This window comes from Colobus angolensis, unplaced genomic scaffold (genome assembly GCF_000951035.1).
Source record: "Colobus angolensis palliatus isolate OR3802 unplaced genomic scaffold, Cang.pa_1.0 Scaffold39, whole genome shotgun sequence".
NCBI lineage: Eukaryota > Metazoa > Chordata > Mammalia > Primates > Cercopithecidae > Colobus > Colobus angolensis.
In genome coordinates, this window is record NW_012117265.1 from 193,280 (window position 1) to 217,356 (window position 24,077).

At 52.9% G+C, this 24,077-nt stretch overlaps 3 protein-coding genes across 6 annotated transcripts; 1 reads left to right on the top strand and 2 right to left on the bottom strand.

The window, feature by feature from the left end:
- The first annotated feature begins 4,033 nt into the window (after positions 1-4,033).
- On the top strand, positions 4,034-7,058 carry GADD45GIP1 (growth arrest and DNA-damage-inducible, gamma interacting protein 1). 2 transcript variants are annotated; one of them, XM_011954683.1, is made up of 2 exons: positions 4,034-4,418; positions 6,688-7,056. In XM_011954683.1, exons 1-2 carry the CDS (start codon positions 4,069-4,071, stop codon positions 7,004-7,006), a joined length of 669 nt encoding a protein of 222 aa, XP_011810073.1. In that variant the 5' UTR covers positions 4,034-4,068; the 3' UTR covers positions 7,007-7,056. The 2 variants fall into 2 exon arrangements, with proteins under 2 accessions (XP_011810073.1, XP_011810074.1); XM_011954684.1 differs by having other exon boundaries at positions 4,063-4,320; positions 6,686-7,058.
- A 512-nt stretch (positions 7,059-7,570) lies between these two features.
- RAD23A (RAD23 homolog A (S. cerevisiae)) lies at positions 7,571-15,461 on the bottom strand. 3 transcript variants are annotated; one of them, XM_011954693.1, is made up of 9 exons: positions 15,070-15,461; positions 13,100-13,261; positions 12,758-12,939; positions 12,564-12,619; positions 12,304-12,431; positions 11,958-12,036; positions 11,709-11,839; positions 8,376-8,540; positions 7,571-8,293 (listed from the first exon to the last, which is right to left on the bottom strand). In XM_011954693.1, exons 1-9 carry the CDS (start codon positions 15,139-15,141, stop codon positions 8,180-8,182), a joined length of 1,089 nt encoding a protein of 362 aa, XP_011810083.1. In that variant the 5' UTR covers positions 15,142-15,461; the 3' UTR covers positions 7,571-8,179. The 3 variants fall into 3 exon arrangements, with proteins under 3 accessions (XP_011810083.1, XP_011810082.1, XP_011810084.1); XM_011954692.1 differs by having other exon boundaries at positions 11,709-11,842; XM_011954694.1 differs by lacking the exon at positions 8,376-8,540 and having other exon boundaries at positions 11,709-11,842.
- A 955-nt stretch (positions 15,462-16,416) lies between these two features.
- Positions 16,417-22,013, bottom strand: CALR (calreticulin). The gene is made up of 9 exons (XM_011954691.1): positions 21,811-22,013; positions 21,348-21,449; positions 20,952-21,155; positions 20,433-20,527; positions 20,129-20,338; positions 19,928-20,041; positions 19,695-19,838; positions 17,283-17,375; positions 16,417-17,202 (listed from the first exon to the last, which is right to left on the bottom strand). The coding sequence occupies exons 1-9, from the start codon at positions 21,899-21,901 to the stop codon at positions 17,002-17,004; spliced, it is 1,254 nt and encodes a 417-aa protein (XP_011810081.1). The 5' UTR covers positions 21,902-22,013; the 3' UTR covers positions 16,417-17,001.
- Positions 22,014-24,077: the final 2,064 nt, after the last annotated feature.

The following is a 24,077-nucleotide window of genomic DNA, read 5'->3' on the forward strand; positions in this document are numbered from 1 at the left end:
AAGGAAGGAAGGAAGGAAGGAAGGAAGGGAGGGAGGGAGGGAGGGAGGGAGGGAAGGAAGGAAGGGAATTTTAGGATACTATACTAACTAAAATAAGCCAGCCCCAGGTGGAGTGGCTTACACCTATAATCCCAACACTTTGGGAGACAAAGGCGGGTGGATCGCTTGACCTCAGGAGTTCAAGACCAGCCTGGGCAACATAGTAAGATCCCACCTGTAGTCCCAGCTACTCAGGTGGCTGAGGCATGAGAATTGCTTGAGCCTAGGAGGCGGAGGTTGCAGTGAGCTGAGATCACGCCACTGCACTCCAGCCTGGGCAACAGAGCAAGTACTCTTTGTCTCAAAAAAAAAAATTAGCCAGGTGAGCACCTCTAGTTTCAGCTACTTGAGAGGCTGAGGTTGGAGGATCACTTGAGTCCAGGAGGTCAATGCTGCAGCCAGTTATGATCATGCCACTGCACTTCAGTCTAGGCAAAAGAGCAAGACTCTTGTCTCAAAAAACAAGCCAGTTACAAAAGGACAAGTAACCTATGATTCCACTTATATGAGGCACCTAGAGTAGTCAAATTCATAGAAACAAAGGAGAATAGTGACTGCCAGGGACTGGGCGAAAGAGAAACTGGGGAGCGAGTGTTTGATGGATACAGTGTTACAGATTTGCAAGATGAAAAAATTCTGAGGTCAGGCATAGTAGCTCATACCTGTAATCCCAACACTTTGGGAGGCCAAGGTGGGAGGATAACTTGGGCCCCAGGATTCAGGACCACCCTGGGCAACATATTGAGACTCTATCTGTACAAAGAATACAAAAATTAGCCAGGCTTGATGGTGACTGCCTGCAGTTCCAGCTATTCAGGAGCCTGAGGTGGGAGGACCACTTGATACCAGGAGATTGAGGCTACAGTGATCATGCCAGTGTACTCCAGCCTGGGCGACAGTGAGACCCTGTCAAGAAAGGAGGGGAGGAGAGGTGAGAGGGGAGGAGAGGTGAGAAGAGAGGAGGGGAGCCCAGGAGTTCAAGACCAACCTGGGTAACATAGAGAAACCCCGTCTGTACAAAAAAAATTTAACATGTAGGTGGGAGTAGTGTTTCATGCCTGTAGTCTTGCTATTTGAGAGACTGAGGCGGGAGGATCGCTTGAGCCCAGGAATTCAAGGCTGCAGTGAGCTATGACCGAGCCAGGGCACTCGAGCCTGGGCAACAGTGCAAGACCCTGTCTCAAAAAAACAAAATTTAACTTTAAAAGCAATCATATAGGTCCTGCTCCCTTTGTTGCACATTATGCTTATGAGAATCATTCAGGCCAAGTACAGTGGCTCACGCCTGTAATCCCAGCACTTTGGGAGGCCGAGGCAGGCGGATCACCTGAGGTCAGGGGTTTGAGACCAGCCTGGCCAACATGGTGAAACCCCATCTCTACTAAAAATACCAAAAATTAGCCGGGCGTTGTCCTGGGCGCCTGTAATCCCAGCTACTCAGGAGGCTGAGACAGGAGAATCACTAGAACCTGGTAGGCGGAGGTAGCGGTGAGCCGTGAGCCGAGATTGTGCCACTGTACTCCAGCCTGGGCAACAAGAGCAAAACTCCCTCTCAAAAAAAAAAAAAAAAAAAAGAATCATCCATCTTGCTGTGAGATGTAATATCTGCTCTTTCATTCCTATGTAGTATTCCATTGGCTGAAACAGCATCATTTAGCTGTCCATTCTTCTTCAGATGGACATTGGGTGTGAGCTATTTCCAGCTTGGGAATGACATATATACGTGGTATTGTTATGAATATTCATGTCTTGAGAAAACTGCATTTATTTTTTGCCGGGCAGAGAAGGTGTGCATGTGTGTGATTAAAAACAACAACAGGCCGGGTGCGGTGGCTCAAGCCTGTAATCCCAGCACTTTGGGAGGCCAAGGCGGGCAGATCACAAGGTCAGGAGATCGAGACCATCCTGGCAGCACGGTGAAACCCCGTCTCTACTAAAAATACAAAAAAAATTAGCCGGGCGTGGTAGCAGGTGCCTGTAGTCCCAGCTACTCCGGAGGCTGAGGCAGGAGAATGGTGTGAACCTGGGAGGCGGAGCTTGCAGTGAGCTGAGATCCCACCACTGCACTCCAGCCTGGGCGACAGAGCGAGACTCTGTTTCCAAAAAAAAAAACAAAAACAAAAACAACAACAATAACAACATTTGGCCGGGCATGGTGGCTCACACCTGTAATCCCAGCACTTTGGGAGGCTGAAGCGGTCAGATCACTTAAGGTCAGGAGTCTGAGACCAGCCCGGCCAACATGGTGAAACCTCGTCTCTAGTAAAATACGAAAATCAGCCAGACTTGGTGGCTTGCACCTGTGGTCCCAACTACTTAGCAGGCAGAGGCTCGAAAATCCCTTAAATCTGGGAGGCAGAGGTTGCAGTGAGCCAACATTGCACCACTGTACTCTCACGTGGGAGACAGAGCGAGACTCTGACTCAAAACAAAACAAAACACAAATTCTTTTTATTTTGTATATTTTACAACATAAAATATATTATACATTATAAGCAATAACTCCCACTCCTCCACCCCCAACCCCTGGAACTCCTAATCTACTTTCTGTCTCTATGAATTTGACTACTCCAGTTACCTCATATAAGTGGGATCATACAATATTTATCCTTTTGTGACTGGCTTCTTTCACTTAGCCTAATGTCCTCAAGGTTCATCCATGTCACAGCATGTGACAGAATTATTTATTTATTTATTTATTATGAGACAGAGTCTCACTCTGTTGCCCAGGCTACAGAGCAGTGGTGTAATCTCAGTTCACTGCAACCTCCGCCACCCGGGTTCAAGCAATTCTCCTGCCTCAGCCTTCCGAGTAGCTGGGATTACAGGCGTGCACCACCATGCCCAGATAATTTTTGTATTTTTAATAGAGACAGGGTTTCACCATGTTATAGCCAGGCTGGTCTCGAACTCCTGACCTCAAGTGATGCCTGCCTCAGCCTCCCAAAGTGCCGGGATTACAGGTGTGAACCACCGCGTCCGGGTACATTTACATTAAAAAAATAATAAATACTAGTGGGTTGTTTGTTTTAGACAGTCTCACTCTGTCACCCAGGCTAGAATGCAATGGCACGATCTCAGCTCACTGCAACCTCCACTTCCCCGGTTCAAGCGATTCTCCTGCCTCAGCCTCCTGAGTAGTTGGGATTATAGGCGCCCACCACCATGCCCAGCTAATTTTTTTATTTTTAGTAGAGACGAGGTTTTGCCATGTTGGTCAGGCTGGTCTCGAACTCCTGACCTCAAGTGTTCCGCCCACCTCAGCCTCCCAAAGCGCTGGGATTACAGGCGGGAGCCACTGAGCCCAGCCTAATAAATGCTAGTTTAAATGTATAAAAGTAAAATTAAAAATACGATTTTTACCCAAAGAACATTGAACACTGCATATATTTGCAACCAGGTGAGCATATACATATTTATTTATTTATTTATTTATTTATTTAAGACAGAGTTTCGCTCCTGTTACCCAGGCTGGAATGCAATGGTGTGATATTGGCTCACCGCATCCTCAGCCTCCCGAGTAGCTGGGACTACAGGCATTGGCCACCACACCCGGCTAATTTTGCATTTTCAGTAGAGACGGGGTTTCTCCTCTGCTCCAGGGAGGCGGAGGTGACAGTGACCCGAGATCGCGCCATTGGCAGAGCGAGACTGTCTCAAAAAAAAAAAAAAAAAAGAGCCTGGTCTCGAACATGCGACCTCAGGTGTCCGCCCGCCTTGGCCTCCCAGAGTGCTGGGATTACAGGCGTGCGCCACTGCGCCCGGCTAAAAATATATATTTTTAAGTGTCAGTGTGCAAAAAGAAGAGAAAAAAAAGTGAAAATAAAAAATGACTTATAAGTAACTGCTTAACTAAAATTTAAAGCTATACGTGGAAACGCATAAAATCCACACTACTCCCTTCGCCGCCCTCCCCCGAACTGAAGCAACCGGGACGCCCCTCTCTCTGCCTTGGCCCACACCGGGCCTCGCGCTCAGGCAACGGGCGTGGACAGCCCGGCGGGCCTGCGAGGACCCCGCACAGCCAAGATGGCGGCGTCCGTGCGACAGGCACGTAGCCTGCTAGGACTGACGGCGACCCTGGCCCCGGGTTCTCGTGGCTACCGGGCTCGGCCGCCCCCGCGCCGCGCACCGGGACCCCGGTGGCCAGACCCCGAGGACCTCCTAACTCCGCGGTGGCAGCTGGGGCCGCGCTACGCGGCTAAGCAGTTCGCGCGTTATGGCGCCGCCTCAGGGGTGGCCCCCGGTTCGTTGTGGCCGTCGCCGGAGCAGCTGCGGGAGCTGGAGGCCGAAGAACGCGAATGGTACCCAAGCCTGGCGACCATGCAGGAGTCGCTGCGGGTGAAGCATCTGGCCGAAGAGCAGAAGCGTCGGGAGAGGTGCGTGCAGGCAGACGCGCGGGGCTGCCCTCTGTGCCCCGTGGGCGAACTGGGCCCCAAGCCGTGCCTACCCCATTGGGGTCACGTCGTAGCATTTGTATGTTGCAGATTTATGTATTCGCTCACCTGGCCGCAAAACAAACTCAGAATAACAGTCTATTTAGTCATTCATCAGCAAGTGTTTTTTTTTTTTGTTTTTTTTGGTTTTTTTTGAGACAGTCCCGCTCTCTTGCCCAGGCTGGAGTGCAGTCGCAAGATCTCGGCTCACTGCAACCTCCGCCTCCCGAGTTCAAGCGATTCTCCCGCCTTAGCCTCCCGTGTAGCTGGGATTACAGGCGTGCACCACCACGCCCGGCTGATTTTTGTAATTTTAGTAGAGACGGGGTTCCACCGTATTGGACAGGCTGGTCTCGAACTCCGTACTTCAAGTGATCACCCGCCTCAGACTCCCAAAGTGCTGGGATCACAGGCGGGAGCCAACGCGTCCGGCCATCATCACCAAGTATTTACCCAGCGCATACCTTGTGCAAGACCCTGTCCCAGGCTGGGCGCGGTGGCTCATGCCTGTAATCCCAGCTATTTGGGAGGCCAAGGCAGGCCCCAAAAGGACCCTTAGTATCAGATGGTGACAGCAGACTATTAGGAAGATAAAAGAGTGAAGAGTGCGTGCCTGAGGGCAGCTTTGGTTTGGGAAGTCTCAGGCCTCTCTGAGGTGGTATTTAAGCAAAGCCCTGAAAAACCAGACTTAGCTATGGGGCGATCTCTTGGGTAAAGAGTTCCTGGTAAAGGGAACAGCTGGGACAAATGCCCTGAGATAGGATATTGCCTTAAAGAACAGCCAGGAGGTCAGTGTGGCTGGGGAAAAGTTGCCAGCAGGAAGGTGATGGGTCCTGGAACCAAGGGCAGAGGTCGAATACAGAGGCAGGTCTGAAGGACCCAAGGGCATCTTTTTTTCTTTTTTTTTTTGAGGCAGAGTTTTGCTCTTGTTGCCCAGGCTGGAGTGCCATCTCAGCTCACTGCAACCTCCGCCTCCCGGGCTCAAGTGATTCTCCTGCTTCAGCCTCCCAAGTAGCTGGGATTACAGGCGCCTGCCACGACACCCGGCTCATTTTTCGTGTTTTTAGTAGAGATGGGGTTTCACCATATTGGCCAGGCTGGTCTTGAACTCCTGACCTCAGGTGATCCACCCACCTCGGCCTCCCAAAGTGCTGGGATTACAGGTGTGAGCTACGGCATCCGACCAGACCAGGGGCATCTCTTATAGGTAATGCCACATCCTGGAGGGTGAAGGGGGTAGGTCGAGTGTGTTCCCGGTGTTTAACCTTCTTGTTTTCCCAACAGCCTTAAGAGGAAGAAGGGATTGCCCTAATTTTAGAGATGAGGAAACTGATGCTTGGTGAAGCCATGTGTCTGATCACCCAGGCAGGGAATCATGGAGCAGGGACTCCTGTTTCTGCCCCTCCTCAGCCAGATGACCGTTATAGTGCTTAATTCTTCACTTTTCGAATCCTTAAATGAGGCTGTCACAAAAAAGAACAGAGTCATGTCCTTTGTAGGGACATGACAGGAGCTTGAGACTATCATCCTTAGCAAACACAGGAACAGAAAACCAAATACAATGTGTTCTCACTTGTAAGTGGGAACTAAATGATGAGAACACATGGACACAGGGAACACCACACATTAGGGCTTTTTGGAGGGTGGAGGGAGAGGATCAGGAAAAATGACCTCTGGGTACTAGGTTTAATACCTGGGTGATGAAATAAATCTGTACAAAAAAACCCCCATGGCACAAGTTTACCTATGTAACAAACCTGCACTTGTACTCCTGAACTTAAAAAAAATGGGGCTGTGACTGGTAGCTACAAACTCAAGGATTGGTGGGAAATGTCTTTCTTGCTTTCAGTCCTGTGCCTAGAATTGGGCCTGGCCTCTGTACAGGAGATGCTCAGCAATGTCTGTGGAATAAAGGTGTGAAATTACCCATGGGAGTGGCACTTGGCTTGCTCAGTAGGCAGCTCGGTGAAATGTTGATCTGGCTTTGGCACCTGGGGTTTACTGGGGCTTGACACACCCTTGTGATCAAATTCATGCACAAGTAACTTTCTCATCTCTTCCTGTTCTTCACTTGTCAAGGGCTTTTCCTGACAGTTAATCTACAGGGGGAGTCGAGGAGGCAGGCCCGTGGGCAGAGGCCTATGGGTGAGCTATAGGTGGGTGGGCTCTGCCCTGGCTGAGTGCCAGTGTCACAGCCCACTCTCCCCTGCAGGGAGCAGCACATCGCAGAGTGCATGGCCAAGATGCCACAGATGATTGTGAACTGGCGGCAGCAGCAGCAGGAGCGCTGGGAGAAGGCCCAGGCTGACAAGGAGAGGAGGGCCCGTCTGCAGGCTGAGGCCCAGGAGCTCCTGGGCTACCAGGTGAACCCAAAGAGTGCCCGCTTCCAGGAGGTGCTCCAGGACCTAGAGAAGAAGGAGCGCAAGCGCCTCAAGGAGGAAAAACAAAGACAGAAGCAGGAGGCGCGAGCTGCTGCACTGGCTGCAGCTGCAGCTCAGGACCCAGCAGCCTCTGGGGCACCCAGCTCCTGAGGCTTTGTCCCTTCCCAATAAAGCCTGCTCCTTGGCAGTACCCCTGAAGAGATCTGTGTCCTCTCAAGGTGTGCCTCTCTGGGTGCCCTGGTTCCTCCTTCAACACTTAAAGGCTGGGGAATCCCCCACTTGGCTCTACTCAAAAGGGGACAGGGACTCTAGGCCCTGCTGACTAACTGGAGCTTCAAGGGGAGGAAAAGGGGGGTGCAATGGGCAAATAATGGAGAAGCAGATGGCAGAAGAGAAAGCGGCTTCTGTTTACCAACATTCATCTCCAGTAATTAGCCAATTACAGGGCCGGTGGGTGCGGGGGGAAGTATAGCCAAAACAGACTGTGGTGATGGTAGGGGCTGGGGAGCAGCAGTCCTTGCAAGGTTGGGCTGGGGTCCACTGCCTGGAAATGGCACACTGGGGGAGGAGACACTGGGAGCCTCAATCTGCAGGGACTCACAGACTCCTCTCCCCCTTCCCGGCACCCGTCACCATGCCTGCCTGTGCCCAGCCAGCCCCCAGACCCAGACAGGCGGGCGCGGGGAGCCCCAGCAGGTACAGACCATAGGGCTGGTTTTTAAAACTTTTATTCACTTCAAAACCTTTATCAGAGACACGGTTCTGTTCTGGGGTGGGGGTGGCCTTGACACTGAGCTGATGTTAGCCCTTCTCCAGGCTGGAGGCCAAAGCCAGACTGGGGAGGGGGCCTTGGGCCTTTTAGGGCTTGCCCCAGATGGAAAGATTTGGGCCACTCCAATGGAGGATCATAGTTTGGGGCTCCAGCTTCCTCTCATCCAAGAAGATGGGGTGGGGGAGGGGTCCTCGGGTTCTTTGGAGGATGGAGAGGCAAGCAGCCGCCTTTCCATCTGGCTGCAGGGAGCTGGGACAGAGGCCAAGAGGGGCCCATCTGTCGCCTCCCAGTCCTGCCAGCTTCTCTGAGCAGGCTGGGCTGGGGAGGAGGATGGGGGGACAGCTGTCTGGCCCGGGTCTTCTCAGACCGAGATGGGAACAGGGGCCACTTTAGGAGGACAGGAAGCTGGATTGTTTGCTTTTTTTTTTTTTAAGGTTTTTGTTTTTTTTTCCCATTTCTTAAATAAACATGAATATATATATATTTTTCTTTTATAAAACTTTCATGGAATAGGGGTAGGGTGAGGGCTTGGGTGGCCTGGCCTCCTGGCATCACTCATCATCAAAGTTCTGACTCAGGAGGAAGTTGGCAGCCAAGTTCTCATTTTTTTCACACGCGAAATAGGCCTGGATGACCAGGCTCTCTGGGAAGCCCAGGGCCTTCAACTGTGGGAAGATGGGTTAAGTGTGAGCAGCAGAGGGTAGGGGTCCTGCCCACCCGCAGTCACACCTCAGCCAGGCCTCTTACCCTCTCTATAGCTTCTTTCTCCTGCGGTGTCACCTGGATGTAGTTCATCTGTGGGGCCTCCTCTCCTATGGCGCCCACCTCCCCCTCCACATCTGAGATGTCCGCCAGCTCCCCAGGGGGCTCGTTCAGCATCTGGATGAACTGTTCCTGGTGCCGGCTGATTTGCTGCGGGAGAGGGTGGGGAAGGGAAGGTAATTCACAGCCCCTCCTCTCCCCAGGGCATCAGAACCTTTGCTTTTTCCTTCAGTCAGGCAAATATCCAGAGGAGCCTATTCTGGCCAAACACAACATAGCAGTCAACACAAGCCCTGCCCTGGAGGAGCTGATGATGGGCTTTTAAGTGAGCCAAAAAATAAGCCAGGCGTGGTGGCTCACACCTGTAATCCCAGCACTTTAAGAGGCAGGGGCAGGTCAAGATCACTTGAGGTCAGGAGTTCGAGACCAGTCTGGCCAACGTGGTGAACCCCCATCTCTACTAAAAATACAAAAAGTAGCCAGGTGTGGTGGCAGACGCCTGTAATCCCACCTAGTTGGCAGGCTGAGGCATGAGACTGAACCCAGGAGGCGGAGGCTGCAGTAAGCCACTGAACTCCAGCCTGGGCAACACAGCAAGACCCTGTCTTGAATAAATAAATAGACAAATAGGCCGGGCGCAGTAGTTCACACCAGTAATCACTTGAGGTGATTGGAGACCAGCCTGGCCAACATGGTGAAACCCCATCTCTACTAAAAATACAAAAATCAACTGGGTGTGATAGCACGTTCCCGTGCCTGTAATCCCAGCTACTCAAGAAGGCTAAGGTAGGAGAATCACTTGAACCTGGGAGGCAGAGGATGCGGGGAGCTGAGATAGTGCCACTGCACTCCAGCCTAGGCAACAAAGTCTCAAAAATAGTAAGTGAGCCAATAAATGAACCAAACAACTGCAGGTGTCTGGCTAGGAAGGAACTGCAGGTGAGGGCTGGAGGACAGGCCTGCAGTATAGGGGATGCAGAAGGTTTCCTCCAGGTAAAGCAAACAGCAAGTGCAAAGGCCCAGGGTGGATGCATCTGGGAAGTCTCAAAAACAGAAGCAAGAACAGAGTGAATGTGGCTGGGCACAGTGCCTCACGCCTGCAATCCCAGTACTTTGGGAGGCTGAGGCAGGCGGATCACCTGAGGTCAGGAGTTTGAGAGCAGCCTGACCAACATGGAGAAATGCCATCTCTACTAAAAATACAAAATTAGCAGGGCGTGGTGGCACAAGCCTGTAATCCCAGCTACTCCAGCGGCTGAGGTAGGAGAATCTCTTGAACCGAGGCGGTGGAGGTTGCAGTGAGCCGAGATTGTGCCACTGCATTCCAGCCTGGGCAACGAGCAAAACTCCATCTCAAAAACAAACAACAACAAAAAAACAGAGCGAACAAGGGAAGGGGGAGGAAGCAGACAATGACACCAGAGAGGAAGGCCCAAGTCAGACTCATTTTCTAGAGCAGGAGGAAGCCACGGTGGTGACAGTTACACGGGAAAAGACGTGGTCTGTGGATCTTTTAGAAAGGTAAACTTGGCTGGGTGTGGTGGCTCATAACTGTGACCTCAATAATTTGGGAGGCAAGGCAGGAGGGACTGCTTGGGCCCAGGAGTTCAAAACCAGCCTGGGCAACATAGACCGTGTCTCTATTCCCACCCACCAGCCACCAAACCAAAAAAAGTGAACTCATCTGGGTGTTGGGCGGAGTCTCGCTCTGCTGTCGAGGCTGGAGTGCAGTGGCGCGATCTTGGCTCACAGCAAGCTCCGCCTCCCAGGTTCACGGCGTTCTCCTCCCTCAGCCTCTCCAGTAGCTGAGACTACAGGTGCCCGCCACCACACCCGGCTAATTTTTTGTATTTTTAGTAGAGACAGGGTTTTACCATGTTAGCCAGGATGGTCTCAATCTCCTGACCTCGTGATCGGCCCACCTCGGCCTCCCAAAGTGCTGGGATTACAGGCGTGAGCCACTGTGCCCGGCCTGTTTCTGTTCTTTTTGAGACAGTCTCACTCCGTCACCCAGGCTGGAGTGCAGTGGGGCAATCTCAATTTACTGCAATTTCTGCCTCCTGGGTTCAAGCAAGTCTCGTGCCTCCGCCTCCCGAGTAGCTGGGACTACAGTGGCCTGCCACCATGCTCAGTTACTTTTTGTATTTATAGTAGAGACAAGTTTTTGCCATGTTGACCAGGCTGATCTAAAACTCCTGACCAAGTAGTCCGCCTGCCTTAGCCTCCCAAAGTGCTGGGATTACAGGCATGAGCCACTGTGCCCTGCCTGGGTATCTGGAAGCTCTCGTGCAACTCTACTATTGTCTACATCTGACCATTTTCGCATTAAAGAAGAAAGTGCTTTTCAGTTATCTGCCTCATGATGGAAAGTGGACTGCGGGACTGTGCAGTAGCAGAGGCCCAGGAAGAGGCTGCCAGGGAGCTGGAGCGCAGGGAGGCGCTGAGTGGGAAAAGCAGACAGGACGAGGGATGGACCCCAGCAGGTCCCCAGGGCCTGGGGCTGAAGCAACCCCAGGCTAGTCCTTGCAGAGATTGGGGAGGACTGAGGAGGTCTGTTCTGAGACTTCGAAGTCTAGTCTAGAGAGCACTTTGATGGAGAGATTAAGCCAGCCATGGAGTGTGGCATTCAGAGAGGCCTGGGCTGGCTACATAGATTTGGGGGTTCCCATACAGACTGAAGGCCCCAGGACACTATGAGGGAGGGCTAAGTGCAGATGAAGAACAGGACCGAGCAGGAGAAGCCGGCAAAGGACTGAGAAGTGAGGAGAATGGGCAGACAGCAGGGTCCTGAGCCAAGACCGGTAGGCACTTCACCGAGGACCCGGAGGAACCTGCTTGCAGCCGGGGGGTCACTCCCCCACTCTTCCTGTGAACCTTCAAGGACAAGGTGGAGCCTCACTGAGCAGAGTCACCCCAGAGCCAACTGGGGCACAGCTGTCCTGGGTGATGTCATGCCACCTTACAGACATTTACGCAGCACCATCTGTATGTGAAGCCAGAGCCAGAGCCCCAACCCAGGACCCTGAGGCAGCAGAGGCAGACACACACTACCAGTTGTATGACCCTGGGAATGACAGGCTGCTCTAAGCTTCTGGTGTCTTCTTCTGTGGGAGGTGATGTTGACAGCACCCACACCTCACAAGATGGTTGGGAAGACTGAGAAACCATGGGGATCGACAGGTCAGAGGAAGCATGGGGGAAGCATGGGCTTAGTCCTGCTTTCCAGGCCTAGAACGATTCCTACATGTTATGGACTCTGGTGCCCGCAGACAACAGAAATGATGGCTGCCATGGCTCCCTCTGCCCTTGGGATCACACCTGCAAAAGCTGAGGGTTCTCCTGGCCCAGTTGCTGGAGCAGAGCAGGCAGCAGCGCAGGGTTCTGCTGAATCACCTGCCGCATGTTCTGGAACTGGGGCTGGTCCCGCAGGAACTCCAAGGGGTTCTCTCCTGCTGGTAGTAGGAAGGGGTGCAGTCAGACACCATGCCAGGCTCCTAGGAGCACTGCGGGGTGGAGCGTGATGTGAGTCAGGTACCTGGAGGGCAGATGCAGCACGTGCATACCCACCTGCTTCCGTGGCCGGCTGCTCGGATGCCTGGCTCTCCTGGACAGAACCGTGTTCCGGCTCGGGGCTCCCAGGAATTCCCTGTCAGGGGTCCTGTTTAGTTCTAAAGCACAGACCTCCTGCTGCCACCCTCCTCCATGCCCTGGCAGGACACAGATGAGGCCTCGGCCCTGCCCTCCAGAGGCCCACCCACCACTCACATCCAGCCTCCTGTGGGAAGCCTTTAGTGGCTAGAATCACTACCCAAATGCTTTTCAGGGCAGGTTTTGCCTTCCCAACCGCCCATCAGGGCAGTGAGGCCCGTATACACCCTCAAGGCCTTCCCAGGAGGCAGCAGCCCCACCTCACCGTGAGCAGATACTCCACGGCTCGGTGGGGATTGTTGTAGCTGGCTCTCAGGGCGGCCACGACCCGCTCCCGCTCATAGCCCATGGACATGATCTCCGTCAGCATCGTCTCATACTCAGAGCCCGTCACTGTGGAGGGAGCAGAAAAGCCTGGGTCACCAGGAAGAGGAAAGGGCAGCTCCCAGGCCTCCCGCACCCAGATAAAGCCCAGCTGATGGCTGGGGCACCCAGTCGCCTCTGCCCTGGGGACCACCCACCCACCTAGCGTGGAGGCCGCGTCTTCCTCTCGCCCGCTGCTACCTGAAGAGGGAACAGAGCTGCAAATTCAAGAGAGAGAAATCGGACCCTGGCTTCTGGCGGCTTGCCCTCCCTCCAGGTGTGTGGGACCACTTATGTGGACGCTGGAATGTGCTAGGAAGACAGGGCCCAAGCTGGGACTGCTGCCCCCGCCTTACCCGGACACAGACTCTGGGGACGTCGTAGGGGCGGATTCCTCTGATGGACTCTTGTCCTCTCTGGCGGCAGGTTGGGGATGGGACATGCCTGAGGTGGGGGCAGGCGGGAAGGATGTAGAGGACTCTGGGGCAGCTGTGGGTGAGGCCTCTGGGGGTGCTGAGGTACCCTGGCCGGTTTTGGTCTGCAACAGCAAGAAAAAGGGAGCTGGCATCAGCAACCCTATCAGACCCAACAACCCGCTCCGCTGCAGCCCCGCCCTGTTCATGGCTAATCTCTCCTGGGCACACAGGCTCTTTGCCAGCTCCCTAGCTCGTCCCTCCCAGCCAGCACACGTCACCCACCTTGGTCACCATGACGACCACAAAGTTCTTCTCATCAATGCGATAGTCCCTGATAGGGACATCATCGCTCAAGATCTTGCCGGCATAGATGAGTTTCTGTCCAGCCACGGGGAAAGCATCACGACCCTTCTCAGCTTCTATCTTCTCCTTTAGCACCTTCACCTAGAAGAAGTAGTACAGACAGTCACTGGAGACCCCAAGATTCTCTCTTCCCTTCTAGTTTAGGATGGAGAAGCTGCAAGCCCTGATGGCAGAGAGGCAAGCATGCTGGAATTTTTACGCTTTCTCGGCATCTAAAGCATGCTAGATAAGAATTCATTCAATCATCATGCCATTCAACACAGTATTTATTTATACTAAACACCTGTTACGTGCCAGGTGCTGTTTTAGACATGGAGTCCACAGCACAGAACATAACACAAGTCCCTGATCTCAAAGAGAAAACACTAATGTGAAGAAAATGTTAATTTCAGGTGGTATAAAGTATGATAACAGAATAAAAGGGACAGTCCCCCACTCTATACTGTATCTTAGACAATAACAGTGACTAACAGTTCATAGTGATATTTTCTAAAAGACAGGATCTCACTGCTGCCCACACTGGATTGAAGTGGCACGACCATAGCTCACTGCAGCCTCAAACTCCTGGGCTCAAGTGGTACTCTCACCCAGCCTTGGGAGTAGCTAGGACTAAAGGTGCACACCACTACACCAGGCTAATTGAAAAAAAAATTATTTTTGTAGGTAAGAGTCTCCCTATGTTAGGCTGGCTGGTCTCAAACTTCTGGCCTCAAGCAATCCTCCTGCCTCCGCCTCCCAAATCATTAGGATTACAGAGGCATGAGGCACTATGCCTGGCCAATAGTGCTACTATAAGTGTGTATGTGGCATACCTTTTAAGCTTCCTATGAAATATATTTAATTGGCCTCCTTTTATTTATTTATTTTTGTTTCTTCTTTTTGTAGAGAATGGGATCTCACTGTGTTGCCAGGATGATCTTGAATTCCCAGGCTCAAGCGCTCCTCTTGCCTCTGCCTCCCTAAGTGCTGGGATTACAGGCGGAAGCCAGCAGGCGACAAGTTCATTTGATATTTTGAGAAAACGGAGGCACAGAGAGGTTAACTTGCCCAAAGCCAAACCGTTGAGCTGATCAAAAAATGTGCTTCCTTTTCTACGAAAAGTGGACTTCAATGTCTCCCTCACTTGTGCAAAAAGTGCCAAGTACCCAATAGACATTCAGTATGTTTGAATTAGGTCCCAATTCTATTTTCGACTAAAAAAGCAGCATAATATTTATATAGTGGACGCTCACACGAGGCAGAACCGAATGTGAATCCCAGCTCTGACATTACATGTGTGACTGTGACAAAGTTCCTTAACCCCAAGGTTTCCGCGTCTGTAAAATGGTCAGAGGTCCCCAGTGACAAGCCCGTTATGCTGAGCAGTAAAACAACACTAAAACACTCGGTGACTGATAAAAAATAAACGCCCAACAAACACGGACCACCAAAATTATAAAGACTGAGACCCGTTTATTATCATTAACATCGTTGTTGTCGTCACTACTCAGTATCTCCTGGTCATTACTCCTAGATTCCACCACCAGTGTCCCCAGGAGAAGCCTGCAAAGCTGAAAACGTGGAGCCCAGTCCTGGAGAGCTTGGCCTGCCCAGGACTCCGAGCCTGTGACGCCCGCGCCCCGCGAGAGCGCTGACATTGGAGCCGGGACCTGGCCAGAGGCCCGGGGGTGGGGCGTCGCTCGGAGACCGGCCCAGGAGCGCCGCCCGATTCGCTGGGGACTGGGCTAAAGACCATCGGGGGGTCCAGGAAAGTCGAGCAGGACGGGGGTCTGGACAGGGCCGACGGGCGCCGTCCTCCCCACCCCTCCCGTTGGGATCCTAGCCTCCCCGCCCCCACCCCATCCCCGGCACCCGGCACTCCCGCCCCCGGGCTCCGGCCCAGCCCGCACCGTCTCGTCAGGCTCCATGCGGATCTTGAAGGTCTGCTGCTGCAGCGTTTTCAGCGTGATGGTGACGGCCATGGCGGGGTCCGAGCGACGCGGCGGCCCCTGGATCCTCACACAACATGCAACTCACGCCGCCGCCATCTTAGCGCCCAGGCGCGCCGCGCCGTGCGCCGACCACTTCCGGGGCAGGCGATGCGCGCGCAGACCACCGGCGCATGTGACCTGTGCGCACCCTCCTTGGCCTTTATGGGCATGCGCACGAGAGCGGTGTCAAGCGAGGCATGCGCAGACTAAACTCCGCGTTGTGGGCGTGGCGTGGACGGAGCTTCTCATTCCGCCAGCACACGAGCTCTCCAAAGTGACGCCATGCCCGTTAGCGGTGACGTCACGGGAGTGCAATGGCACGATTTCGGCTCACTGCAACCTCTGCCTCCTGGGTTCGTGTAATTCTCCTGCCTCAGCCTCCCGAGTAGCTGGGATTACAGGGAACCCCCACCATGCCCTGATAATTTTTGTATTCTTAGTAGAGTCAGGGTTTCACCATGTTGGCCAGGCTGGTTTCCACCTCCAGACCTCAGGTGATCCGACCGCCTCGGCCTCTCCAAGTGCTGGGATTACAGGCATGAGCCACTGCACCCAGCCCAGAGTTTTATTCTGGCAGATAGGGCAAAGTGGAAGTTACTCAAGACTAGAAATACCTGAAAGGCCACCAAGCAGAGGAAAAAAACAAATTGGAAGCAGGGGCAAGGTGCCATTTTGTAGCCTCATTCATTCTTTAGGGATCTGGATTTTTGGAATGAACCTACTATTTTAATTCCTGGGTCTCCCGCCAGTTGTTGTACTATCCCCAATCTGACCCCAAAAGTATTTAAAGATGTTAACTTTCAAAGCCTCACGACATTAAAAACAGAATTCTCCCTTTGGATCTGCCAGTTCTGGAGGCATCCCAGAGGGGTTGGGCTGAGCCACAGGACCCCAAAGGAATAGAAGCATGAAGAAGGCCAGTTTAAGAGGCAGGGTGGACTAGATTAAGCCATTGTAGGCCAGCCTGGGCAACAGAGCAACAGTCTATCTTAAAAATAAATAAAACCAACAAACAGAACCAAAACTTACCAGTTAGGTTCAAGGATTCAGTAAATTAGTATGTGGAGTATTTACGGCAGCAAGTCATTCCCCCGTTGGTTTTGAGGGTTATGGGGTAAATACGGGTTCCTGGAATCTTGTGGAAGTCAGTAGTAACCTCTCTAGCAACAGCTAAAAAAGGAGATACACTGGAAACCCTCCCCACCCCCAAAAAGACCACTGCTGGGTTTCCTGAAGTCTATCTTTCCCCAAAAGGAGACACAGGAGGGAGACACAAAACTTAATTTAATAGAAATTTTGTTTGTAGTTCTTACATTCTCAGTGTGAGCCAATCTGGGACCCACTGCCCCACCCAGAAGTGGCCCAGTCCTGGGGGCAGGGGAGAAAGGGCGGGGTGAAATGAGAAGAGCCCCATTCTTCCTCAGTGCTGGGGGGTTGGAGACACCACCCCCTTCTCCTGCCCCCCTCTGGGCTCCAGGAAGGAGAGCAGATGAAATTTCAGGCCTGCAGCTTCTCCACACCACTGCCCCCCAGGTTGGAGGGGAGCTAAGAGATATGGTGAGAGAAGGGGACAGAGGCAAGAAAAGATGTTGATCAAGAAAAATGAGAACCAGGGGTGAGAGCTGAAAGAGAATCAAAGATAAAACACCAGTTTAAAAAAAAAAAAACAAAAAAAAAGGCAGGGGGCAGGGGGGAGGAGTGGAGGAGGGGAACAAAACCAAAATCCACCCCAAATCCGAACCAGCCTGGAAAAAAATGAAAGTTCTCGAGTCTCACAGAGACATTATTTGGCGCGGCCAGCTCTGCGGCAGGAGCGCTCAGGCCTCAGTCCAGCCCTGGAGGCAGGCCTCTCTACAGCTCGTCCTTGGCCTGGCCGGGGACATCTTCCTCCTCATCTTCCTCCTTGTCCTCCTCATCCTCCTCATCCTCATCTTTGTCCTCATCATCCTCCTTGTCCTCTGCCTCCTCCTCCTCTTTGCGCTTCTTGTCTTCTTCCTCCTCCTTAAGCCTCTGCTCCTCGTCCTGTTTGTCCTTCATTTGTTTCTCTGCTGCCTGCAGGCAGAGCACACACCTCAGGGCCTTGCACCCTGCCTTCCCTGCCCGCCCCCATCAGGACCAGGATCAGGCCTCACCTTTGTTACGCCCCACGTCTCGTTGCCAAACTCCTCGGCGTATGCCTCATCGTTGGTGATAAGGAAGTTGTCAAAGATGGTGCCAGACTTGACCTGGAGGATGAATAGGAAGGATGGTCAGAGGTGATACCCGATAGCCCTTCCTTTGGACAGGGTTTCCCCACCTGTGTTCCTATAACCACTATACCCTGCTGCCTGCATCTGCAGAGAAGACAAGGAACGCTGCTGACATTGCAGTTAAAAAGATGGAGAGTCCGGGCATGGTGGCTCACATCTGTAATCCTCACCCAGAGGCCGAGGCGGGTGGATCACAAGGTCAGGAGATCGAGACCATCCTGGCTAACCCGGTGAAACCCCGTCTCTACTAAAAATACAAAAAATTAGCCGGGCGTGGTGCTGGGGCTGAGGGAGGAGAATGGCGTGAACCCGGGAGGCGGAGTTTGCAGTGAGCGGAGATCGCGCAACTGCACTCCAGCCTGGGCGACAGAGAGAGACTCCATCTCAAAAACAGATGCAGAGATGGCCAGGCACAGGCTCACGCCTGTAATCCCAGCACTTTGGGAAGCCATGGAGAGCGGATCACTTCAGGCCAGGAGTTCAAGACCAACCTGGGCAACACAGTGAAACCCTGTCTCTACTTTAAAAAAAAAAAAAAAAAAAAATAGCCCGGTGTCTGTGGTGACACATGCCTGGTATGCCTGTAATCCCAGCTACTCAGGAGGCTGAGGCAGGAGAATCGCTTGAACCTGGGAGGCGGAGGTTGTGGCGAGTCAAAATTGCATCATTGCACTCCGGCCTGGGCAACAAGAGTGAAATTCCATCTCGGAAAAAAAAAAGAGCCCAGCGCTGTGGCGCATGCCTGTAATTCCAGCTGTTCGAGAGGCTGAGGCATGAGAATCACTTGAACCTGGAAGGCAGAGACTGCAGTAAGCTGAGATCAAGCCACTGCACTCCAACCTGGGTGACAGAGCAAGACTCTCTTTAATTTAAAAAAAAAAAAAAAAAAAAGATGGAGCGACTCAGGTGCTGTACTGTGCGGGTTCAAACCCCAGCTTTGTGGTTTCCTGCCCCCATGACCTTGGGCTACTGACTTCAGTTCTCTGCACCTGTTTCTTCTGTTTCTCACTCTCTTATTCAGGTATTTTTCAGGTACCTACTAAATGCCAGGAAATGTCTTGGGCACAGAAGGTATTTCAGTGACCAAAAAAGACAAAAATTCAGTCCCAGCTTTTTTTGAAACAGGGTCTCACTGTCACCCAGGCTGGAGTGCAGTGCCATGATCATGGCTCACTACAGCCTCGATGCACCACGCTCAAGTATCATCCTTCTTCCTTGGTAGCTTGGACTACAGGTATGCACGACATCTGGCTAATTTTTAAAGTTTTTGTAGAGGCTAGGCACAGTGGCTCAACCCCTGTAATCCCAGCACTTTGGGAGGCCGAGGCGGCCAGATCACCTGAGGCCAGGAGTTCGAGACCAATCTTGGCAACATGGTGAAGCCCTGTCTCTACCAAGAAAACAAAAAAAAGGCTGGGTACGGTGGTTCACGCCTGTAATCCCAGCACTTTGGGAAGCTGAGGCCGGTGGATTATGAGGTCAGGAGATTGAGACCATCCTGGCTAACATGGTGAAACCACGTCTCTACTAAAAAAAAATCAGCCAGGTGTGGTGGCGGGCACCTGTAGTCCCAGCTACTCGGGAGGCTGAGACAGGAGAATGCCGTGAACCTGGGAGGCGGAGCTTGCAGTGAGCTGAGATCGCGCCACTGCACTCCAGTCTGGGCGACAGAGCAAGACTCGGTCTCAAAAACAAAAAACAAAAAAATTAGCCTGGCATCCATAGTGGCACATGCCTGTAATCCCAGTTACTCGGGAGGCTGAGGCAGGAGAATCGCTTGAACCCAGGAGGTGAAGGTTGCAGTGAGCTGAGATCGTGCCATTGCACTCAAGCCTCAGCAACAAGAGTGAAACTGCGTCTCAAAAAAAAAAAAAAAATTTGTAGAGATACGGTCTCCTCACTACGTTGCCAAGCAAGGTTGAGTTGTCTAACTCTTGGCCTCAAGCAATCCTCCTGCCTCAGTCTCCCAAAGTACTGTGATTATCAGGGTGAGCCACTGTGCCCAGCCCCAGCTAACTAACTGGGTTACCTGACCACCTTCTAGTTCTTTGGGGGTATTTAAAGAAGTTGATTTGCATAAAAGTACTTGGGGAAGTACTTAGTTCACAAGAAGTACAACCTCAAAAGGGTTGCTGAGAGGTCTCCACAGGGACAGACCAGGAAGTACTGTTTACAAAAAGTACCATTTTTGAGTCAGACCCGCCTGGGGTGTGATCTTATCCTGTCACTTTCCCCTTGGGTGATCTTATGCACTTGAGGTACCCCAGGGATCCTCCTTTTGCCTCCAAGTCTCACCTGCCAGAGGTCCAGGCCCAGCACACCAAAGTTATCATAGGCATAGATACTGGGATCAGGAGAGTACTCAGGATTGTCAATTTCTGGGTGGATCCAAGTGCCCTTGTAATCTGGGTTGTCGATCTGCCGGGGCTTCCACTCACCCTGTAGAAGGAAGAAGGGAACTAGAGGGTGAGTAACGTTGGTGCACTCTCCACTGTGAGCCCTAGCCCTGCTCAGAGCCCCAAACTCACCTTGTACTCAGGGTTCTGAATCACTGGGGGTTCCCACTCTCCATCCATCTCTTCATCCCAGTCCTCGGGTTTCTTAGCATCAGGGTCAGGGATATGCTCGGGCTTGTCCCAGTCCTGAGGGGTAGATGAAGAGGTCAGAGTTGGCCCAAATGTCCTCACACCCTCCAATGTGTAGAGCAGAGCCCCCGCCCAAACACCAACCTCAGGCTTGGAGTCTGTGGGATCATCGATCTTGGCCCGCTCATCCCAGTCTTCAGGTTTTGAAGCATCAGGATCCTTTATCTTTTTGGGTGGAAGGAAGTCCCAATCGTCTTCCAAGGAGCCCGACTCCACCTGGCTGTTGTCAATCTTCACCTCATAGGTGTTGTCTGGCCGCACAATCAGTGTGTACAGGTGTGTAAACTCATCATCCTGAAGAAGGAAGAAGGTGAGCAGTGCCCCCCCTCAATCAGGCTGACCTCTGAACCTCCCCATGACACCCATTTGCCACCACCCCCAGGCACACCTTGCAACGGATGTCCTTGTTGATCAGCACGTTTTTGCCCTTGTAGTTGAAGATGACGTGAACCTTCTTGGTGCCGGGGCCACAGATGTCAGGACCTAGGTGTGAAGCAGATCCAGTTAAGAGTCAGAGACTACCTACCATTTCGAGTCCCTCACCCCTCTTTACAAAAGGAAGACCTGGTTCCTAAACTCGGGTCTGTCAAGGCTGAAAAGAGAAACTCAGACCCTGATTCTGTCCTGAATGGGTTGTGGGTGAAGCCTTAAATTTAAAGAAAAAAAAAAAAAAATCAGTGCTCTAGAACTCAACATCCTCATTTGTAAGATTGGGAAATAACTATATACAATGACATAAATTTAGTTAACAGCCTAGATCTGCGATCATAACGCAATAAATTGTTGCTGTGACCTATTCTTTTAGCTCCCCTTCCAAAGAAAATCATGACTATTAAGAAAGTCAATGGGGTCTGGGTCTTCCTCCAACTAATGGGACAGAGGTCAGCACCAGGAAGGAGCCCCTCACCAAACATGATGTTGTATTCTGAGTCTCCGTGCATGTCCGTCTGGTCCAAACTATTAGGAAACAGCTTCACATAACCGCCCCCACAGTCGATGTTCTGCTCATGTTTCACCGTGAACTGCACCACCAGCGTCTGGCCTTTGTTGCTGAAAGGCTCGAAACTGGCCGACAGAGCATAAAAGCGTGCATCCTGGCTTGTCTGCAAACCTGAGACGGGACGGTAGTGTGGTCACCGTTGGGTCCTGACCCGCGAGGACCCTCGATTTAGACGATACAGACGACTCCCCCACTTCCTCCACCTGCCCTGCTCCTAGGGGACTGTCCCGGCTGTGTGTGTGCGGACAAGGACTTCTGCCAGGAAGTCCTCGCGGATCTGAGCACCCACTCCTAGGCTCTTACCTTTATCTTTCTCCTCGTCACCGTAGAACTTGCCGGAACTGAGGATGAATTTGCCAAAATCTGACTTGTGTTTGGATTCGATCCAGCGGGAAGTCCACCCGTCTAAATAGGGAGTTAGAGAGTTAGGTCAGCGCGGCTCTGCTAATCCCCCCCACACCAAGCATCTGCGGAGAACCACAAGCTGCTGGGGACAGGGAAGGAGATCCCCGACTCTCCCCACCCCAACCTCTAGTTGACACGTCGGGTGTCTTCGGCGATCCTCGAGCGAACGCTAACTCCCGCCGCGGGAGGCCGCTACGCCCTCCGCGCTCCTCAGGGACGCAGAAGAGGGATCGCCCGCAGCTCAAGTCCCCGGGGACCACTGTGTTGGCCCTCTATGCGGTAATTACGGGCGACGACGCAGATCCGGGATGGGGGGCCGGCCGCGTCGTTCGGACGGCCGCGAGGTGAGACCAGGCGTTACCTCCGTCCAGAAACTGCTCCTTGAAGTAGACGGCGGGCTCGGCGGTGGCCAAGCCGAGGAGGCCGAGCAGCAGCGGCACGGATAGCAGCATGGCGGGCCGAGGGGGCGGTGGCGCGCGGGCCCTTTAAAACGACCCTCCGGCGTCGGCTCTGCAGTACGGACGGACGCCGCCGCCCGCCTTGCACTTTTATACCCACACGCCTCTCAAACCAACCTGACCCGCCCTTGGGCCCGCCCCTGACACTTTATCATTGGCCTGCGCCCACGGCCGTCTCTTTCCATTGGACCTTCGTCGGTTCACTAGGTTAGGCTGCGCCTCGGAACGCTGGGTTCCCAGATGGCCGATTTCTATTGGCCTCACCACTGACCAATGATGGTCGACCACGCGTTGTGGGGGACGCCCACTGGTGGGGTGGGGGCCGCGAGCACCTCGGGCCAGGTCATGTGACCAGACCTGACGCTAACACCGCCTTTTCCCGTGCGCGTCGTTCCCTATCTGGGCGTTTAAAGAACCCGCGGGAGCGCAGGTGTTTCCACGCGGGATCGGGACCCCGCCTCAGCTTCTCTTCCTCCCATTCCCTCTAGGTGGAGGGGCTGGGCAAGGCTTTCCTAGCCAGTTCTTATCTTGCATTTGGGAACCAGCACCCCACTGCTTCTCCCCCACCCCCGCCCGGGATGGGAGAGAGCTCATGGGTTGGGGCCCTGGGGCTTCGCTGCACCCCGGTGCTACAGCCACGCGGGCCAGTGGGAAGAATGCCAGCCCTCTCCTCATTCTGCCCCTAGAGCCCTGGTAGCCTATCAGACTGCTGCTGTGTGACTGGGGCAAGTCACTTAACCTCTCTGAAGTGACAGACGTTCCTGAGCAGACAGAGGGGGCGACCCTGGCTAGGTGCTACCCAGCAGAAATGCTGTTAAAGTTTTTAAAGCTGTCCTGGGACAAGAGGGGAGGAAGACTTAACGATGTGACTGTGACTCCTGGGGTGGGGATAGGGTTATTACCCAGATTGCAGCAGCCTCTTTACTCTCCTCTCAACCGGTAGATGAAGGAGGTCGCTGTCTGTGGTCTCCCACAAACGGCCTGGCTTTTGCAATTAAACGGCTATAGGCGAGAGGGCAGGGGGTTCCGTTTGGGGAGGGAAAAAAGACACAGATGGTAGGGAAGATAAGGTGCTAGGGAGATGGGCAGGACTCCCCCACCCCACCCCAGTCTGGAGTCTTCTGAAGCCAGAGGCACGTGACTGGCACCAGTACCCTGCCCCCACGCTGTAGAAAGGAGAGCTGGGGGTTTTCCAAACTCTGGGCAAATAAGCCCTGGACCTGGGAACACGGAAGTGGACTGTGGAAGGAGGGAATGAGGGGGATCCAGGAAAGAGGGTGGGGAGGGGGTGCTTCCTGGCTAATGGTTGTGACTCAGAAAAGGGAGAAAGGAAAAAATGAAAAGGAAAACAAAGTGGAGTGGGGGAATGACTTGGCAAAGGTCTTTGGTTAAGAAAAGAAAAAGAAATGGTGGCCGGCCGCGGTGGCTCACACCTGTAAACTCAGCACTTGGGGAGGCTGAGGCAGGTGGATCATTTCAGGTCATGAGTTCGAGACCAGCCTGGCCAACAAGGTGAAAACCTGTCTCCACTAAAAAAAAAAAAAAAAAAATTAGCTGGGCGTGGTGGTGGGCGCTTGTAATCCCAGTACTCAGGAGGCTGAGGTGGGAGAATCACTTGAAACCTGGGAGCCAGAGATTGCAGTGAGCAGAGATCACACCACTCCACTCCAGGCCACCAGCCCAGGTGATAGAGCAAGACTCCATCCCCAAAAAAAAGAAAGGGAAGAATGAATTGGGAAGTTGGGGTTCTACCCCTTCCTCTAGGTAGTATTCAGTATTGCCTAGTCTGGTCCCTTCAATGAGGATCCTGAGGACCATCCCAGGCCTCTGGCTGACCCTTCCTCCTGTTCCTGTGTCAGGCACCTGTGGGCTTGGCACTTCCTACCTGAGATTAAACACTGCCTGTTTTGTTCGCTTTGCGTCCTCCAGTGTCACCTGCAGCATCTGGCACAGAACAGGATTAAAAACTACTTGCTGTATGACAGAAGAGAGGAAGGAAGGACTTGTAGAAATTAACTAAAAACAGGCTGGGCACAGTGACTCATGCCTGTAATCCCAACAGTTTGGCAGGCCAAGATGGGAGGATCACTTGAGGCCAGGAGTTCAAGACCAGCCTGGGCAACATAGCAGGATGCCATCTTTACCAAAAAAAATTTTTTTTTTTTTTTTT

Excerpts from the sequence above, each read along its gene's own strand:
- RAD23A (XM_011954692.1), bottom strand. The coding sequence starts at position 15,141 with ATGGCCGTCACCATCACGCTGAAAACGCTGCAGCAGCAGACCTTCAAG. Across the intron at positions 12,940-13,099 it reads TGGTCGTCATGGTGACCAAG|ACCAAAACCGGCCAGGGTAC; the intron begins GTGGGTGACGTG and ends TTGCTGTTGCAG. Across the intron at positions 12,620-12,757 it reads TCCCCAGAGTCTGTGTCCGG|CTCTGTTCCCTCTTCAGGTA; the intron begins GTAAGGCGGGGG and ends TTGAATTTGCAG.
- GADD45GIP1 (XM_011954683.1), top strand. The coding sequence starts at position 4,069 with ATGGCGGCGTCCGTGCGACAGGCACGTAGCCTGCTAGGACTGACGGCG. Across the intron at positions 4,419-6,687 it reads GAGCAGAAGCGTCGGGAGAG|GGAGCAGCACATCGCAGAGT; the intron begins GTGCGTGCAGGC and ends TCTCCCCTGCAG.
- CALR (XM_011954691.1), bottom strand. The coding sequence starts at position 21,901 with ATGCTGCTATCCGTGCCGCTGCTGCTCGGCCTCCTCGGCTTGGCCACC. Across the intron at positions 20,042-20,128 it reads CCACAGACTCCAAGCCTGAG|GACTGGGACAAGCCCGAGCA; the intron begins GTTGGTGTTTGG and ends TCTACCCCTCAG. Across the intron at positions 17,376-19,694 it reads TGGGCCTGGACCTCTGGCAG|GTCAAGTCTGGCACCATCTT; the intron begins GTGAGACTTGGA and ends TTCATCCTCCAG.